Source organism: Pelophylax lessonae, assembly GCF_965119305.1.
Source record: "Pelophylax lessonae genome assembly, chromosome: 6".
In the NCBI taxonomy this organism is placed as follows: domain Eukaryota; kingdom Metazoa; phylum Chordata; class Amphibia; order Anura; family Ranidae; genus Pelophylax; species Pelophylax lessonae.
Window position 1 is genome coordinate 238,299,130 of NC_138773.1, and position 19,548 is coordinate 238,318,677.

Genomic DNA, 19,548 nt, shown 5'->3' on the forward strand with positions numbered 1-19,548 from the left:
AGTTACTATGAGGCTGCCTCTCCTGCACGCTAAAGCCACTGCTGGGACCAGACTGCAGTAACTGTAACTGCAGCGAGAACAGCTCCCCCCTGTCTTTGCTGAGCTGGCGGACCAGCTGGTCCAGGGGCTGCAGTTTATCTGTGATGCCTCTTTGGATGTGGCTCCCTTAGTTGCTTGGCTCTCGGTTTAGGCAGTGGTCCTTCGGCGTGTCCTTTGGCTCAAATGCTGGTCTGCAGACCAGAGTTCTAAAAAGGCCTTGACTGATCTCCCTTTTCAATGAGATTGCCTGTTTGGAGCTACCCTGGGTTATATCATTATGGATCTCACAGGGGGCATGAGTACCTTTTTTCCGCAGGCTACTGAGGGCAAGGACCCTTGTAGTAGACGTGGGCCCTCGTTTTGGGCTCATACGTTTTTTTTCATCCCCAAGGGTCAACTGACAAGGGCTCAAAGCCTTTCACGGCCTCCTCTGGAGGATCCAAACAAACCTGGTCTGGCAAGCCGAGAGCAGGCTTCTCCAGACCCGTGGACATGGCTCCTTCAGCATGAAGAGGCCTCCTCACCCGTATCGGGGGTGGAGGGACATCGTCGCTGGTTTCTGGTCCCGTGGACTTCCCTGGTACAAGACAAGTGGGTCCAGGAAGCCATTCGGTCCGGCTACAAGATCGAGTTTCGCTCTTGTCCCCCGGCAAGGTTCTTTCCTTCCAACCTGCGCCTGTCCCCGGACTGCCTACAGGGTCTGTTTGGGGCGGTACAAGACCAGTTACTTCAAGGGTTGATTGTCCCGGTTCAGACTTTGGAATGTTTTCAGGGTTTTTACTCAAACCTGTTTACGGTTCCCAGGAAGGAAGCATGGTGCGTCCAATCCTGGACTTCAAAGAGCTGTACTGCTTTGTTTGGGTGCAGAAGTTTAGGATAGAGCCCATTCGCACTGTGGTGGCATCCCTGCATCAGGGATTTTCTTGCTTCTTATCGACATCAAGGATGCTTACCTTCACCATGTGTCGGTCACCAGCGCTTCATCCGCTTTGTGGTGGGAGAGGAGCTTTATTTGTTTGTGGCGTTACTCTTTGATCTCGCCTCTGCTCCTCGGGCCTTCACAAAAGTGTTAGCCCCGGTGTTAGCATTGTTAGGCCAATGAGGATCACGGTACTGGGCTACTTGGACAAACTCTTCTGCGAGCGGAGTCTCCTACTGCTCTTATGGAAAACCTGGAATTCACTATATGAACTCTGAGGGAGTTCGGGTACATTCTGAATTTTCAGAAGTCTGCTCTGGTTCCGTCCACAAAGCTTGACTATCTGGGTCTGACTTTGGACTCGGCCTTGGTTAGAGTGCTCCTTCCTTTGGACAAACTCAAGAAATTGTAATAAATATTTAGTGTTAGTCACTAAATCGCCTGCGCAAAGGTGCTTATATATGAATGTGTTAAAGTGAGATTGGGTGTGAATAGATCTTAAGAATTAATTTATTTGTGAATTTAAATTGATACAAATATATATTATAAATAATAATAATAACAGTGTATGTGAGGATTATTTCCAACAAATGAGCTGCAATGTATAAAAGCGTGAGTAAAACGCCCAATAAGTAGAAAATATGAATTAATAACTGCGCTCAAACAAGTGACACATACATAATTGGTGTACACAAAGTGAAAATTAATGTGCAAAAACGTGAAAAATAATTAATTGAAAGTCCTCTGTAGTGAGTAAGCCACAGAGGATATCTCAATCTCAAGATAATTCCTTTGGGGAAATCTGCTGTGGTTCATGCAGGTATATTGAAGCTTCACCGTGGGACTTTCACCCAGTGCATACAGGGTCTGCTTACCAGACAGATCGGACCCCTTAATTACAGGCGGTCAGATCAGGCGATGCACTCAGTAGGAGCGCAGTTGGAACGCGGAAGCGGCATCCCCTGCTGGAAACCGCGAATGATGCCTATTAACGGCTTACATTGAAGAGTGTTGTAGTAACTGCAATTTTTACCTCTAATAAATAATATTGTGATACTACACCATGAGAGTTCCTTTGCTTGTCTCTCCCAATACATTTATGCCTGTCCGAGTTTGAGCCATCGGCTGATTATACCACACTGAGCGGGAGTCCTATCCCAGAGAGTGTACCAGCCTGAATCTTGCGGTGGTGTGTTGAATTACTTGAAGTGCTTTCCAACCAGGAATATCCTACTGAGTACATCGCCTGATCTGACCCCCCTGTAATTAAGGGGTCCGATCTGTCTGGTAAGCAGACCCTGTATGCACTGGGTGGAAGTCCCACGGTGAAGGTTCAATATGCCTGCATGAACCACAGCAGTTTTCCCCAAAGGAATTATCTTGCGATATCCTCTGTGGTTTACTCACTATAGAGACTTTCAATTATTTACTATAGAGACTTTTAATTAATTAATTTTTCACGTTTTTGAACATTCATTTTCACTTTTTGTACACTAATTATGTATGTGTCACTTGTTTGAGCGTGGTTATGAATTCCTATTTAAACTTCAGAAATTGCAGGCTACAATTCGTCTCCTGCTGTCCAGCAGATGTTCATCCCTCCGGACTTGCATGCGGGTGCTGGGCCTGATGGTGTCTATCTTCGAGGCGGTTCTGTTTGCACCGTTCAATACGAGGTCCCTGCAAAGGGATATTCTGGCCAAGTGGGACAAGACTCTGCAGTCTCTGGACAATCAGATTCGGCTGAGCCGGGGATCAAAGGAGTCCCTGATATGGTGGCTTTGTGCTTCGGCTGGGCAAATCCTTCCTCTCCTGTGTATTGGACAGTGGTCACCATGGATGCCAGCCTGTCCAGCTGGGGAGGCGTCCTCGGCAATTCTGCTCCGGATCTGGACTCTGATGGAGTCTAGACTACTGATCAATGTTTTAAAACTCCAAGCAATCGGACTGTGCCTGGACCATTGGATAGATCATCTTCAGGGATGTCCAGTGCGCATTCAATCGGCCAATGCTACGGCCGTGACTTATGTCAATCACCAGGGGGGGCACAGGAAGTGTTCTGGCAGCTCTGAAGGTAGCCAGCATTCTACGGTGGGCAGAACGTTTAGTTCCAGTCCTCTCTGCCGTACACATTCCTGGGGTGGAAAACTGGCAGGCAGATTATCTGTCGGCAGGCGTTGGACCAAGGAGAGCGGTCCTTTCATCTGAAAGTGTTTCATCAGTTGTGTCTTTGGTGGGGCGTCTTCGAGGTGGATCTGTTGGCGTCTTGACTCAACAGAAAGCTGCAGAGATTTGTGGCTCGGTCACGTGATCCTCTGGCAGACGCCGCAAACGCGCTGGTGGCCCTGTGGGGTATCGTCTGATTTACTTCTTCCCTCCTCTGAAGCTTCTGCCAAGACTTCTCCGCAGGATCGAGGCAGAAGGGATTCTGGTCGTCCTAGTGGCTCCAGGCTGGCCTCGCCGGGCTTTGTACGCCGATCTGGTGCGGCTGGTCACCAAAGTTCCTTGGAGGCTTCCTCTCAGGAAGGATCTGCTGTCCCAAGGACCAATCTTCCATCCTGCTTTACAGTCGCTGGCTTTGATGGCTTGACTGTTGAACGCAGGTGCTGATGGATAGAGGTTTGTCTGCATTGGTGATTCCAATGCTGTTAAAAGCTAGGAAGATCTACCATCGTATGTGGAAGACGCACATTGCCTGGTGTGAATCTCTTGGGGTTCATCCTTGCTCTTTCTCGGTGGCTCGGATCTTGGCCTTCCTTCAACAGGGGGGTTGAGCAGACACTGGCCTTGAGTACTATCAATTTGGTGCTCTCAGTCCTTCAGAAGCCTCCTTTTTTAAAGTCTTCGGGAGATTCTCCTGCTTACGCTGTCCCAGAACGTGGCTTTCTTGGTAGCTATCATTTCTGCACACAGGATGTCGTAATTGGTGGCATTATTCTGTCGTTCACCTTACTTGGTGGTTCACAGAGATAAGGTGGTTCTTCGTCCCTGTCCTTCTTTCCTTCCAAAGGTAGTCTCTTATCTTCATTTGAATTAACACATTGTGTTGCCTTCCCTGTGCCCCAGGCCAAAACATCTGAAGGAAATTGCTTTGCATGCCTTGGATGTGGTCCGGGCGATTATGGTGTACCTGGCAGCTACAGAGTCTTTTAGAAAATCAGACTCCCTATTTGTGCTTACGGATGAACCTCAGAAAGGGTTGTCTGCTTTCTCTGGGACCATTTCCAGATGGATCAGACAGGCGGTGATTCAGGCCTATTCCATCAAGGTCAGGTTCTTCCTTTCCCTGTCAAGGTGCATTCTACTCGGGCGCTCAGTGCCTCCTGGGCCTTCTGTCATCAGGCCTCAGTGATGCAGGTTTGCAAGGCAGCCACACAGTGGATGTGTTGGCATCTGCGGATGCTTTCTTTGGCCGCAAGGTCTTGCAGACTGCTGTTGACCTAGTCCTCTTTGAGGGTGTATGTTTGTTTTTTTTTTTTTTTTTTGTTTTTTTTTTCAGGTGAGCTCCAGTTTTTTTGGTTGAGCTCTTGTTTACTTAGTTGGCTATAGTTAGCCTTGGGGACATCCCAATGGTAAATAAGATCAGGAGCGGTGTCCATCAATAAACGAAAGTGAAAATTGGGATTTTTGACTTACCGTAAAATCCATTTTCCCCTCTGTGGAGTTGTAATTCTTCTGGCACTGCTTGTACAAAACTGAGTACCTATAGCCGAGAGAGGGAGTATACCCCCTGGGACTGCCCATAGGTGTAGCCAGACTTTTTTTTTCTGGCTAATGTCCTGCTCCTGTAGGGGGCAGTATAACCCAATGGTCATGAAAATCAGGAGCTGTGTCCGTCAATGAACATCAGAGAAATGGATTTTACGGTAAGTCAAAAATCCAATTTTTGCCCTCTTGGATTGATGTGATATGTTATGATGTGATGATCCAATTCTGGTTCGTTCATTCTATACATTTTATTCAGTAAGACAAATAAATTTGCTGTAGCCTAAAACTTGACCCATTAGTCATAAATCGAACCGACAGCTGTAAAGTTAGAGTCATACACTCCAAATATTGGTATAATCCGAAGTTTGTTCATGTGCTTTAACAAATTAGATGATTTTACTATTTCGTAATGGTTGATACTGTAGAGGTAATTTCCTGAGCAAATTTAACCACTTAACGACCGGTCACTGTGCCTCTACTGCGGCACAGTGGCTCGTTATCGTCCAGCGACGTAGACCTACGTCGCTGGACTCCTCCCCCTGTAGGCGGCGCTCGCGCGCCGCCGGAGGCGCGCTGGGAGTCGGGCCAGGGGAGGAGCGGTGGCGATCGCCGCTGCTCTTCCCCGATCGTCGGGGAATCTAGTTTGGAGATCCGCCCGCCTGTGTAAATGGAGCGGGCGGATCTCCTAAGTGACAGGGAGTGACAGATCGGAGTGTTCAGCATAGCTGAACATCCGATCTGTCCCTCACTCACTCAGTCACCTCCCCCACCACACGTCAGTAAGCACCAGGCATACATTAACCCCTCCCTCTCCAATAAAATTAACCCCTTCCCTGCCAGTGTCATTTTTACAGTAACAGTGCATATATATATATATAGCACTGATTACTGCAGTAATGTCACTGGTACCCCCAAAAGTGTCAAAAATGTCAGTCAAGGGTCCGATCTGTCCGCCGCAATGTCGCAGTCCCGCAAAATAAATCGCAGATCGCCGCCATTACTCGTTAAAAAAAAAAAAAAACGCCAAAAATTACAGAAATCTTTCCCTTAGTAAACGCAATAACTTTTGCGCAAACCAATCCAAATACGCTTATTGTGATTTTTTTTTTTTACCAAACATAGGTAGCAGAAAACAAATTGGCCAAAAATTTAAAAAAAATTTGATTTTTACATATTTTTTGGGAGGAATTTCATATAAAAAAATGTTAAAAATATTGTTATTTTTTCAAAATAAACGCTCTTTTTTTTGTTTATAGCGCAAAAAGTAAAAATCGCACAGGTGATCAAATACCACCAAAAGAAAGCTCTGTTTGTGGGAAAAAAGTACGTAAATTTTGTTTGGGTACGGCGTCACACGACCGCGCAATTGTCAGTTAAAATCGCACAGCGCCGAATCGCAAAAAGTTGCCTGGACGTAAGACAGCAAAATCCTCCGGTGGTAAAGTGGTTAAAAGTGGTTACTCCCTTACTAGAATAGTATTATTATGAGAGTCCTTCCATGGCTTTAGTGTTGGTCTGTAGGGATGTTGAGTTGTAGTGATGGTTGTGTGGCTCTTGAAGCTGCGTTGATTTGTTGGAGTGGCCTATGATGGGTCTAGTGGTTGACACTCCTTTTTGCTCATTTGATAGTTTCTCCTGCATGTAGTGCTAGCTATCAGTCCGAGGGTCTAAGGGTGGTCCAGTCCATTTATTTTGTGATCGCTTGTTTGGCCACTTATTTTTTAAAGGAGTTCTATGGCCACAGCATACACTTTCACTTTATAACATCAGCATTGTAATAGCAATACAAGCAGTAGTTTTTATTGCAATCCAATGTAAGCCTAAAGTGGTTGTAAAACCTTATGGTTTTTCACCTTAATGCATTCTATGCATTAAGGGGAAAAAAACCTTCAGTGCTGCAGCTCAGCACCCCCCCCCCCCTTTCTTAACTAGGCCCGATTTGATCCAGCGATATGCACAAGTGCAGCGGCTCCAGCTGCTGTCACTCCATTAATTGGACAGATTGATAGCAGAAGGAGCCATTGGCTCCCGCTGCTTCTAATCAAAGGCTTTGAGGCAGGGGCAGGGCTAAGTCCCACTGTCTGTCAATGGACGCAGCAGTGGGATTTGTGAGCAAGCTTGCACGGGTGTCCCCATGGAAACGGGCACCCAATAGAGGAGGCGCCTGGCTCAACAGCGGGGGACTCCAGAAGACGTTTTTTTTTTTTTTTTTATCTCCTTTTTATGTTGTGAATTCAGCCTGTCTGCTAGCTATCTTTTTCTGCAACTTTCTGTATTTCCTACATGCTTTGCAGCTGCTCTCCTTTTACTCTCTAGAGACTATATATCCCATGGTACCTTACTGCCTGCAAGCAGTGATTCCTTACGGACTCCACCTTCTGAGACTCCTCCTCCCAGCACCTCTAGTTCAGAAGGCAGGCTTGTTGAATTCTGTGATACAGCAGTGCCTGCTTAAAGATCTTTACATCTAGATGTCTGTTTTAGTCTACTGTTTTTATTCTTTGTCATTGGTATCATTTACTGATCTTTTTTAGAAAACACAAGAAATTGAAAAAAGGAACTATGAAAATGGATTGCACTTTTCAATCACAGGCCAAAAAGAGAATTCACAGTAAATGTCAAATGTTTCCCTTTTTATGATCAGGATTAAAAAAAAAATCTAATCTTTATGTCTTACTGAGGTAAACCTAAAATATTGCATGCTCACTTAAGATAAGATTTAGTAATGAATGGACTTTTCTAAACGAAAACCGCATTTGCTGTTAGAAATTAATTTGTTCAGGAAAAAAAATTCCATTCTGCTCCTTTGATATTTCTCATCACTGCAGTCAAAATGACTGTTGATTTTACCCCACTAATGATAAGAAAAATTAAACATTTTCAAACAAAATTCTCCTTCTGTATGCCCAGCTTAAAGGGGTTCTAAAGGCAGGTTTTTTTTATCTTAATGCATTCTATGTATTAGGATTAGCAGCAGCAGCCCACCTAATACTTACGTGAGCCCCCTCTCAATCAGCGATGTTGCACGAGAGCCTCAGCTGTCTGGGACTCTCCCTTCTGATTGGCTGAGACAATCAAAGTCAGTGAGCCAATGAGAAGGGAGATGGACACACAGAGCAGCGGCTTGGTTTGGGTGCCCCCATATAGCAAGCTGCTTGCTGTGGGGGCACTTGACAGTAGGGAGGGGCAAGGAGCATCGGCGAGGGTCCTGAGAAGGAGGATCTGCGCTGCTCTGTGCAAAACCGCTTCACAGAGCAGAAAAGTATAAAATGTTTGTTATTTTTTAAATGATGAAAAGCAAGACTTTAATTTTTAAAGTGTTACTAAACCTGGAACCTGCATTCACTATATCTGGTCTCCCACAGTACACAATTGCAATTATTTTAGTAAATCTAAACTGCTAAATATCTTTTCTCGTCAGCCATATATAGCAATTTTGTGACTTGCATCAGTCTCTGCTTAAATCTTTAGGAATAGGATAATCGGCGCACGTTTGTATCCTTCCCTAATTTTACTGAATCCAATATTCTAAAAAATAAAAGTGCTACTCTGCAAAGTATGAAAACTATGTATCACAAGGTGGAATATACATTCCCATAAATATGGTGATACAGACTGAAAAAATATATGGAAATTATCTTCTACAAAAAAAAAGGAAAAGTGCTATGTGCCAAATATGTACGATACAATTAAAAAAACAAAATATAAAATAGAAGCTCCTATCCAATTATCTAAGAGAAATACAATACATATATATAAAAAAGAATTCATATAAAATAGAAGCTTCTGTCCAAAAAGTGCAAGTGCAAACTGTACTGAGAGACGTGCTGAAAAAGAAAAAAAAAAAAAGGCTCCATGATGCCGACAAACACCGCAACACAGTTGACTGTGACAAAAGGCACTTTGGGCCCAATTTCACTCACTTTTGTTGCCAGCGGTTTAGACATGAATGGCTGTGTTGAGTTATTTTGAGGGGACAGCAAATTTACACTGTTATACAATCTGTACACTCACTACTTTTCATTGTAGCAAAGTGTCATTTCTTCAGTGTTGTCACATGAAAAGATTTAATAAAATATTTACAAAAATGTGAGGGGTGTACTTACTTTTGTGAGATACTGTAGCTATCATGCGATGTATGTGTATGAGGAGTGAGTAAGCACTGAATTTAGTGCGAAAGTCATCACCTTTTTAATGTTCCAGTCATATCGGTGATGTCCTTTAAATGCTTCAATAAAGATGCCAAGAAGTGGACTAAAAAGTAGAAGTTTTTCAAACAAGTAAATATGACCTATTTTCCTATCTATTTACTAATAGCAGCATAAGGATTAAAAATAGTCCATGTTGATTGAGAGAGTAAGAGCCGGTACACATTGCAGCGACCCGACTTGCCGGGGCGACCTCGGAGCGGCCGGCACGGATTTCATATCATTGAAGTCAATGCAGGTCGCTCCAGGTCGCCCCAAAGAAGCTCAGGACCCTTTTTCTAAGTCGGAGCGACTTGTGTCGCTCCTATTAGAACGGTTCCTGTGCTAATCTATGGCAGGCGACCAGGTCGCCTGACAAGTCGCCCCAGTGTGAACCGGCTCTGAAGCTACTCTTAAAAATGTGAGGGGAGAGTTTAGCAGCTATAGAAAGCTATCGGACTTTACAATCTATATGACTATACTTTTAAGCACATTTTGCTTTAAAACATGGTCTTCCCTGCTATGATTATAAATTTTGTATTTAAAAATGAAGTCAAATAACTTTAACCACTTGCCGACTGTATATATACGGTGGCAGAGTGGCTCTCCCAGGCAAAACCACGTATGGATACGTCATTTGCCTGGGAGGAGCTAGGGGGCTTCCGCCCCCGCTCGTCAGCGGGGAAGCCGATGCGTGTGTCAGACGGCTCCTATTGCCGCCTGACACTCTTGATCGTTCCCTGCTGAAAGGGAAGGACGGGGAGCTGTTGTGAACAGAGCCGAGCGTCCTTCTCCCTGAAATGATCAGAGCTCATGTGATTCAGCTATATAGGATGTCTCTGTGATCGTTTCACAAGTCCAACCCCCATACAGTTAGAATCACTCCTAGGGTCCCATTTAACCCCTTGATCACCTATACTGTTAACCCCTTCCCTGCCAGTGTCATTATTACACTAACGGTGCATATTTATAGCACTGATTACTGTAGTAATGTCACTGGTACCCCCAAAAGTGTCAAAAATGCCAGTCGAGTCCAATCTGTCCGCCGCAATGTCGCAGTCACCCAAAAAATCTCAGATCGCCGCCATTACTAAAAAAAACATTAAAAATGACATAAATCCTTCCCATAGTCTGTAGATGCGATACATTTTGCGCAAACCAATCAAAATACGCTTATTTCGATTTTTTTTTTTTTTTACCAAAAATATGTAGCAGAAAACAAATTGACCTAAAATGTTAAAAAATTAGATTTTTAATTTTTTTTTTTTTTTTTGAAGAATGTCATAATATAGCAGAATGTGAAAAATATATATATTTTTTTTTCAAAATTGTCGCTTTTTTTTTTTTTTTTTTGTTTATAGCGCAAAAAATAAAAATCACACAGGTAATCAAATGCCACCAAAAGAAAGCTCTATTTGTGGAGAAAAAGGGCGTCAATTTTATTTGGGTACAGCGTCGCATGACCGTGCAATTGTCCGTTAAAGTAACGCAGTGCCGAATCGCAAAATAGGGCCTGGTCGTTAATACAATGGTGAGGTTGTGTGTTGCTAGATAATTTACGAAGGACAGGTATTCTAGCCACTATTTGGGTGGCATAACTAGGTCTCAGAGGATCATTATGTTAACAGAACTTTCTACCGCACATTTAAGCGCTTAAATGCGTTCAGGGGTGGATGTGTGTTTCTGGACACAGGTAGTTGACATCCAGTGTCGCATGCAAATGCTAATTTCTCTTACGTCCTCCGACAGTCGCCGCCCACTCACAAGTCTTCACCAATGGGTATTGACCTTTGTTCCGCAGGAGTAGCTAGGCACAAAGATTTGTTAATAACAAAAGCTTTTAGCATAGACACACCCCTAGGGGCTGTCCCCTTAGTCAACACCTCCCTGCACCAGCATTCCCAACTCAGTTTGATCTTGCCTAGCTTAGGAGTAGCAGGCTTTCCTGTGCTGGGGCTTCAGTCTCAGCCTTCTACCCTTTTTTTGATTTTATTTCAGATGTTTTCTCTTTACTTTACTAGCTGTTTTTTTGTCAGCTCTTAGGGATCTTCGGATGAAGATACATCGTGCGGAGCTGGGTCTCGGACTGGCCGCCCTGGATCCCAGGGCTGAGGGCCAGATGGATCCCCAGCCTGCCATCGAACGTTCAGCTACGGTTCACCCTGGCGCCATGAACGACCCATCCCCTGCTCGCTGCAGGGATGCTGCCTGTGAGGTGGCTACCTCACTGGACGCCATTCTGCGGTCTTGTGCTGCGGTCCGCTGCGTCCCGGCTGCGACTCTCCCTGTCATGAAGGATATCGGTTTGTTCGCTTGGAGACGGCTCCCCACGCCATCCGGCTGCGTCTCCCACCCCTCATGTCTACACTGCTTTGGGACATCCCATTGGTGAAGACTTGTGAGTGGGCGGCGACTGTCGGAGGACGTAAGAGAAAACTGAATTTTTGTAAAATCTTACCGTAAAATTCCTTTCTATGAGTCCTCCGACAGTCGCCGCCCCCCCGCCCCTCTTTTGGGGTTTTTGTGTACTCTTACTGCTATGCTACCAAACTGAGTTGGGAATGCTGGTGCAGGGAGGTATTGACTAAGGGGACAGCCCCTAGGGGTGTGTCTATGCTAAAAGCTTTTGTTATTAACAAATCTTGTGCCTAGCTACTCCTGCGGAGCAAAGGTCAATACCCATTGGTGAAGACTTGTGAGTGGGCGGCGACTGTCGGACTCAGATAAAGGAGTTTTACGGTAAGATTTTACAAAAATTCCATTATTTATTGTATTGGTTATTTTTAAAGGTATACTTTTGAAACTGATGTTTTATATATGCATTATTTTGCTATGCATATACCATCTTTTTTTTTTTCCCAATAATTTTATCTATGAAAAAGGATTCTCAGAACACTGTGGGTTTTCTAAAGAGAGCACCACTGCTAGTTTTCTCCTTTCAGGCATGATGCTTCTTGCTGACCCACCCATAGGATTGTTGGAAAGGAGGGGGATTTGTTACTGCTCTGACTCAGTGATTTTTGTGTGTAATTTTTTAGATTGAGTTAATCTCTTTAGGACCGGGCCTTTTTCTGACACTTGTTTACAAGGTAAAATCATTTTTTTTTTTTTTGCTAGAAAATTACTTAGAACCCCCAATCATTATATATGTATTTTTTTTTCAGCAGAGATCCTAGAGACTAAAATGGAGATTGTTGCATTATTTTTTTTATCACACTGTATTTTGTAGCAGTCTTACAAACGCAATTTTTTTGGAAAAAATTCAATTTTTGTGAATAAAAAAATAAGAAATCAGTAAAGTTAGCCCAATTTTTTTCTACAATGTGAAAGATAATGTTACGCTGAGTAAATAGATACCCAACATGTCATGCTTCAAAATTGCGCACGCTCGTGGAATGGCGACAAATATTGGTACTTCAAAATCCCCATAGGCGAAATTTTAAAAATGTCTACAGGTTACCAGTTTAGAGTTACAGAGAAGGCGTGTGTGCTTAAATTATTGCTCTCGCTCTAACGATCGCAATGATACCTCACATGTGTGGTTTGAACATTGTTTACATATGTGGGCGGGACTTGCGTATGTGTTTGTTTCTGCACGCGAGCTAACGGGGACGAGGCGCTTTAATTTTTTTCCTATTTATTTTATTTTTACACAGTTTTTTTAAAAAACATTTTTTGATCACTTTTATTCCTATTACAAGGAATGTAAACATCCCTTGTAATAGAAATAAGCATGACAGGACCTCTTTAATGTGAGATCTGGGGTCAAAAAGACCTCAGATCTCATAACTACACTAAAAAAGAAAAAAAAAAGTAATTTTTTTTTTTCATGGTGTAAAATAATGGGCTCTTTAAATCTGTTGCTAGGAAGTGACGTATGACGTCGCCCCGGTCCTCCAAGGCAATAGTCGAGTAAGGGCCATCTTTCCCTCACTCGACTTTCTGCCTGAGGGGACAGCAGATCGGATCGTTTTCCCCGCTACCGGCAGGTCTGTAAGCGGGGAAAACGACTGGGAAGCAGCGGGAGGGACACACACACACACACACACACACACACACGCACACACACACCACGCACACACCTCTCCAACCGCCCATAAGAGTAATTCAGGTGCGAATTCGCTGCTGGGACCACCCTTATGGTAAAGTGGACCGCCCACAGTTTAAAAAAATATATCAGGGTTTTGGCAGCTATCTGTAATAATAAATGGCAATATGGACAAAATCACTATACATTCCCTTTAAGTATTGACAAGTTAACAAAAAAAATGGTACATCTATATAGTAGCATTTTTTGTTGTATACATTGGAAAGTTAAGTAACAACTGTAAGCAAGTCAAGCTATGTCTATAGAATACTGCTTTATAAGTACTGAGGTTTAAATTGTACAATTACTTTGTTGTTCTTGTGTGCTAATGCTTTGTTCTTTTTCAACAGCTTAGCTTATCAGAGAATGAGCTGGGAAGCATTGAAGAAGTCAATTAATGGTCTCATTAACAAAGTCAACGTGTCTAACATTGGGAATATTATCCAGGAGCTCCTTCAAGAAAACATAATTCGCGGACGGTATGTACTAATTCCCCCCCCCCCCCCCCCCCCCAGTTTTTAATATCACAGTTACAGTGTAGAGGTCCTGCACATTCAGTTTTAATTTTGTTGACTAAAATGTTTTCGTCTACTAAATTAACACAATTTTAGTCGCTTAAAATACGACTAAAACAATTCAGATGACTAAAATACGACTACAACTAAAATGGCATTTTAGTCATAAGACTATAACTAAAACTAAATTGAAAATTGAATTCATCAAAATTAACACTCCTCTGCTGGCCACAATTCCATTCAGAACCTGTAATAATAGCACATTAAAGTTTAAACATGTATTGCACCATCGCATAAGCATAAGTAAAGGGCATCTACTAAGCTGCTGAAAACTAAAAACAATAAGAAAAAGGCTTTTCTTATATTTTTCCCTAATATTTAATGTTGGTAATATATTCAGGTAATATGTGCAATGACATTACAGCCAATGGAGTTTACAGTTTTTTGGGTTTTTTGTATTTTAAATTTTGCACTTCGGTTTGTCAAAAAGCAATATTTCTGTTTGTTTATGAAACTTGGCTTTATTTATAAAGATGTTGTATATCACAATGGCTAAGACCCCGTTCACACTGGGGCGACCTGTCAGGCGACCTGGTCGCCTGACAGGTCGCCGTAGGTCGCTTGCCCATAGAGAAGCTGTGGACCCGTTCTAATAGGAACGACACAAGTCGCTCCGACTTAGAAAAAGGGTCCGGAGCTTCTTTGAGGCGACCTGGAGCGACCTGCATAGACTTCAATGTTATGAAGTCCGTGCCGGCCGCTCCGAGGTCGCGGTGCGAGCAGCGCGCCGCGACCTATGAGGTCGCCCCGGCAAGTCGGATCGCCCCAGTGTGAACGGGGCCTAAATCTGTGTCTGTAGTGCGTGTTCAAACCTTTATAATAACATATTATTCGATTTTTTTTCTCCAGGAGTATACAATTCGTTTGGAAATGCTAGAGAAATGTTTAATGCGTTACAATTAACCTAAACTTATTCGATTTGTAATTGACTAAAATGTATGAGATTTTATTCGACTAAACGGTACTGGAGATTTTAGTCGACTAAAATATGACTAAAACAATTCAGATGACTAAAACCGCATTTCAGTCAAAAGACTATAACTAAAACTAAATAGAAATTTGCTGCCAAAATTTACACTGTGCACATTAAAGCCAAATTGGACTCTGTTTACATCTGCTAAATGCAGTGGTGTCCAAACTTTTTTTCAAAGAGGGCCAGACTTGATGAAGTGAACATGCGTGAGGCCCGACCATTTTGCCTGACATTTAAAATTAAATGCAATCATCAGCGCAGTGCCCACGATGTGAAGGGAGCCAGTGATGTGAGGAGGAGCAGTGCTGTGGGGGAGGGGTGATGTGAAGGGGTGTGAGGTCAGGTGATATGAAGGGTGGCAATGATGTGGAGGGGGTGGGTGCAGGTGATGTGAAGGGGAGCAGTGCTGTTGGGGAGGGGTGATGTATAGGGTGAGGGGGACAGTGCTGTGGGGGGAGGGGTGATGTGAAGGGGGTTGGGAGCAGGTAATATGAAGGGGGGCAATGCTGTGGGGGGTTATCTGGGGGGTCAGGTGATGTGAAGGGGAGCAGTGCTGTTGGGGAGGGGTGATGTATAGGGTGAGGGGGACAGTGCTGTGGGGGGAGGGGTGATGTGAAGGGGTTTGGAGCAGGTAATATGAAGGGGGGCAATGCTGTGGGGGGTTATCTGGGGGGTCAGGTGATGTGAAGGGGAGCAGTGCCGTAGGGGGAGGTGAGGTGAAGGGTGGGCAGTGCTGTGGTGGGGCAGATGATGTAAAGGGGGCAGAGCACACTACTGTGTAGAGGGGGGGAATTTGTGATGTGAGGGGGGTGGGTAATGTGAAGGCGGCAGTGCTCTTTTGGGGGGGGGGGGGAGGGACTGAGGACAGGACTGTGGGTGGTGATGATTTATAAGGGGGGTGAGAACTGCTTTGATTAAAGGGGTTGTGTTATGTAAAGGGTATTCAGTACACTACTGTGAAAAGTGTGGGGGTGATGTGAAGGGGGCCTGAGAACACTACTTTGAAAACTGTAAAGTGGAGGACTGTGATGTGCGGAGGACTAAGGACACTGATGTAAGAATGGGATTGTGATCTAAGGGGGGGGGGGGGGGGGGTTGTGATGTACAGGAGTCTTCGCACGAACGTGCGATTTGGACCTCTATTGGAAGAAAATTTTACTATTCGGACCTCTGTAAAATTTAATTCTGTACCCCTGCTATACAGCAATGGTGATAACCTTGGGTCCCCAGTGTGGGCTAACATGGGATCTGAACTGTGCACACACAATACCTGAGTAGGGGCCATGGTAGTTTCCAATTCTTTCTGATACCCTGTCCTGGAGATAACAGCCACTAAAAAGTTGAGAAGTAGAATCCTCATTCCTCTGTCGTCTCAGGCCGCCCGTCCCTGTCCTGCAGCAGGTGTATCACAATTACCAGGAGCAGAAGCCTCTGGGCAGGACACCGAAGGTGGAGATTGATGCCAGGCACTGTGGCAGCTCATACCAAAGGATGCAGGGCTGTGCAGCGCTCATTCATGTACACAATATTGCAGCAACAGATTACCCTTACTCAGGGGGGTCAAACTCCATTTTATCACGGGCCTCCTCAGCATTATGGTTGCCCTCAAAGGGCCGGATGTATCGAAGACTAGATGTGCAGAGTACCCCACTCCCCTTACATCAGATGTCAAGAGCTCCTGCCCCCCCACCATCTGAAGTCGAGTCCCCCACCCTTCCTTACATCACAGTGAGGAGGGGGTTCTGTGGCTGCACATAGAAATGCAAGATCTGTAGGAGGAGTTCTGTCTTCCACTCTGCTGCTGCTGAGATGGGGGGGACAGATATGAGCCTCTGTGGCTGCATGGAGAACTGAAAGTTCTGTCCTCTCTGCTGCAACAATGAGGGGTGGTGCAGGAGGGGTGAAATGGCCTGGATTCAGCCCTCCGGGCCTTGTGTTTTGACACATGTGCCTTAGACCTTTCACTCCTAACATGATCATCCACCCTGCCCTCCTCTGTGTCAGCGAGCGGTTGTAAATAAACATCAAGCCTCTTCACTCACCTCCTGCAGTGCAACGCTGCTGCCCAGTTTTTAAGAGGCTATGGACCGGTATCGGTCCACGGCTTGGGCGTTGAGGACCCCTGCTTAAAGAGGTTGTAAACTTTTTTTTTTTTCTTTTTGCAACCTGAAAGAGAAACCCATAATGAGCTAGTATGCACAGCATACTAGCTCATTATGAAATACTTACCTTAGAACGAGCTCCCGCCGTGCCGTCCCCTTACCTGTATGACGGGCGACATGTCCAGTCGCCCGTCTTCCGGGATCGCGGCATCCGGCCATCTGATTGGCCGGAGCCGCTGTGACGTCACTCCCGTGCACGCGCGCGGGAGCCGACGGTCACGGCACGGGGCTCTGAAGAAACGGCACCAGCGCCCGTTCCTTCAGAGCACATGCGCCAGTGACATCACTGGCTGCATGTAAGGTAAATATCTCCTAAACGGTACATGTTTAGGAGATATTTACAGTACCTATAGGTAAGCCTTATCATAGGCTTACCTATAGGTACAAGTTACAGAGGAGGGTTTACTTCCTCTTTAAAGGCACACGCACCTTGTCAAAAATTGCATTACATTATTGCATTGATGTGAAAGGGGTACTTAGAGAATAATATGATTTCCACTTTCACAGACGCAGGAGAAATCACACCAGTGTAAACTGAGCCTTAAACATTGTAATTCACAAAAACTTGCCTTGGAGGAAGGGAGGGAAGAGGGATGGATAACTATTAAATGTTGTTTCTGTTTTGCTCGACAAATTTGTTTTTGTCAGTCCATAAAAGTCCTACATTTATTGAACTTTCCCTGTGGAAGCATTGTAGTATCATGTAGTCATTGCATCCTATACTTTCTTAGAAATGTTATGGTTATTTGAGGTCTGTACTTAGTAACTAAAGATGGGCTCAGGCATGTTCGGGATCGTAGTCCCAACCCACCTGAGCAATCCTGCCAGGAAGCAGTCACTGCACACTGCCAATCATAAGCAGCATGTGTATGTACAGCTGCGGGACGGGAAATGCCTCACTGCCTATGATTGGGCAGGACTAGGATCGGAACACGCCTGAGCCCATCCCTATTAGTAACCAGTTACTGCAGCAAGGTTACCCGTAGAATTGAGATAGCAAAGTTATAATAACAACTTTGGCAACCATTCTGTCTGAGTATCTGTTGAGCATATAGGTCCAGATCTTTTACTGCTTTTAGCTTATTTAGGCAGTGTAGGGAACAAGGTAATGTGCTTATAGGAATGGAAATTAAAAACACCTATCTGGAATCAATAGATTTTTCTTTTTGACACGCTTTGAAATTATTTGAAGCAAATGTATTTGCATGAAAAATCAATACACTATATGGCCTTTTAATTTACAGCAAAACCATTTATGATGTGAAATGTTTAATTAAAAAGATGTTTTATGGATGTTTAAGCCTATACAACTTGACCTGTTGGTTCTTTAATATTTCAAACCTAATGACAATTTTTGGTGTTGCTGCTTGTCTAGGGATAGCTGTAAGGAATTATCCTTGTGTAAAGAAATTACATTTTTAGTTATGCTCATGAGGGATTTGGCTACATATTGCCTGGCTGGCTGTCATATTGCCCTTGAAGATAAGCAATTAAGATATTGTATCCTATTGTATATGATAGACACCACACCATTACTTTAGAAAAAGCAGCATTGTCTTCTGAAACCGCTGATTGTTCAGTTCTAGTGCGACCTACACAAGGTCAACCTTTCTGGTGCCCTTGGTTGGTATTGGAGGTATATGCTATGTTAAAGTAGTTCTTCAAGCATATTATTGTGTTGTAATAATGACAGATTGTAACTGAAGTCATACCACAGGCTGTTCCTACCATCCCCATGCTTTGCTGTCCATCGGGTCTGTGCTAGGTTCACTGGCTTACCTTGCTTTCTTGTATCTAATGAACGAGTCTGTCCACTCCTCTCATGTCTGTGATTTTGTGTTTCAAGATATTTCAGACATAAAGGCAGTTCAATTACTCTTGATCCTCCTACAGCTATTGAGGGTTTGTCTTCTGTCAGTTCCTTATGCAGATCTGTTGATGGAGCAGACTTTGAATACATAACTGAATGAACCCCCTTTATTTTGAGCTACAAATATTGAATATGAAATGCATGCAATCCAAAGTAGTTTTTATCAAATAAAGGCTCTAAGGGCAATTGGACTTTAAGGCCTTACACATGCTGGACGTTTTTTAACACTGTTAGGAGCGTTTGGCATTTTTTTCCTGCCTTTAAATGCCCCTGAATGTTAGCCTATGTGTCCATGCATACATAGGTGTTTAGAGGCAGGAAAAAACCCCACAGCCAATGTGTGCAGGGGCAGCAAGTTTTTGGCAGAAAAAAAAAAACACTTGACACCCTGTCGTATACACTATGAAGAAAATCGGGCGAACATTTTCATCCAAAGAATTTTCGAACGATTTTCGTATAGTGTGTACACAACTTTCTGCAGCCGATTCTGAATTTTCGTGCGAAAATTTTTTCTCGAAGGGACAAACTGCAAAATTTTTCTCGCACTGGAAAAAGCTAAAGATTTTTGTTTAATGTGTACCGTTTCTGTACGATTTTTGTACAAGAAAGGAAAGACTGCGCATGATCAGTAACAATAAACAAAAAAAAAAAAACCTTTGTCGTACCTGATTTTTCATACGAATTTTTGTTCATCTGTTCCAATTTGCTGTTAAACAACGAGGAAAATCTGACGATCCTTTGCCCAATTTTCTTATACAGTGGTGATCGAAAGTTTGGGCAAGTTTGGGCAAAGTTTGGGTTTGGGCAAAGAAGCCAAGGAAAGATGGAAAAACCTCCAAAAGGCATCAAATTACAGATTAGACATTCTTATAATATGTCAACAAAAGTTAGATTTTATTTCCATCATTTACACTTTCAAAATAACAGAAAACAAAAATATGGCATGTGTAAAAGTTTGGGCACCCCGCAGATTTAATATCTTGTACTGCCCCTTTTGGCAAGTATCACAGCTTGTAAATGCATTTTGT

At 43.8% G+C, this 19,548-nt stretch overlaps 1 protein-coding gene across 1 annotated transcript in view; it reads left to right on the forward strand.

Moving 5' to 3' along the window:
- The window catches only part of CWC22 (CWC22 spliceosome associated protein homolog), a 210,619-nt gene that overhangs the window by 31,484 nt on the left and 159,587 nt on the right, over positions 1–19,548 (forward strand). The window contains exon 5 of the mRNA XM_082260918.1: positions 13,291–13,419. Within this exon, the coding sequence (XP_082117044.1) occupies positions 13,291–13,419 (129 nt within the window). The remainder of the gene's footprint in view (positions 1–13,290; positions 13,420–19,548) is intronic.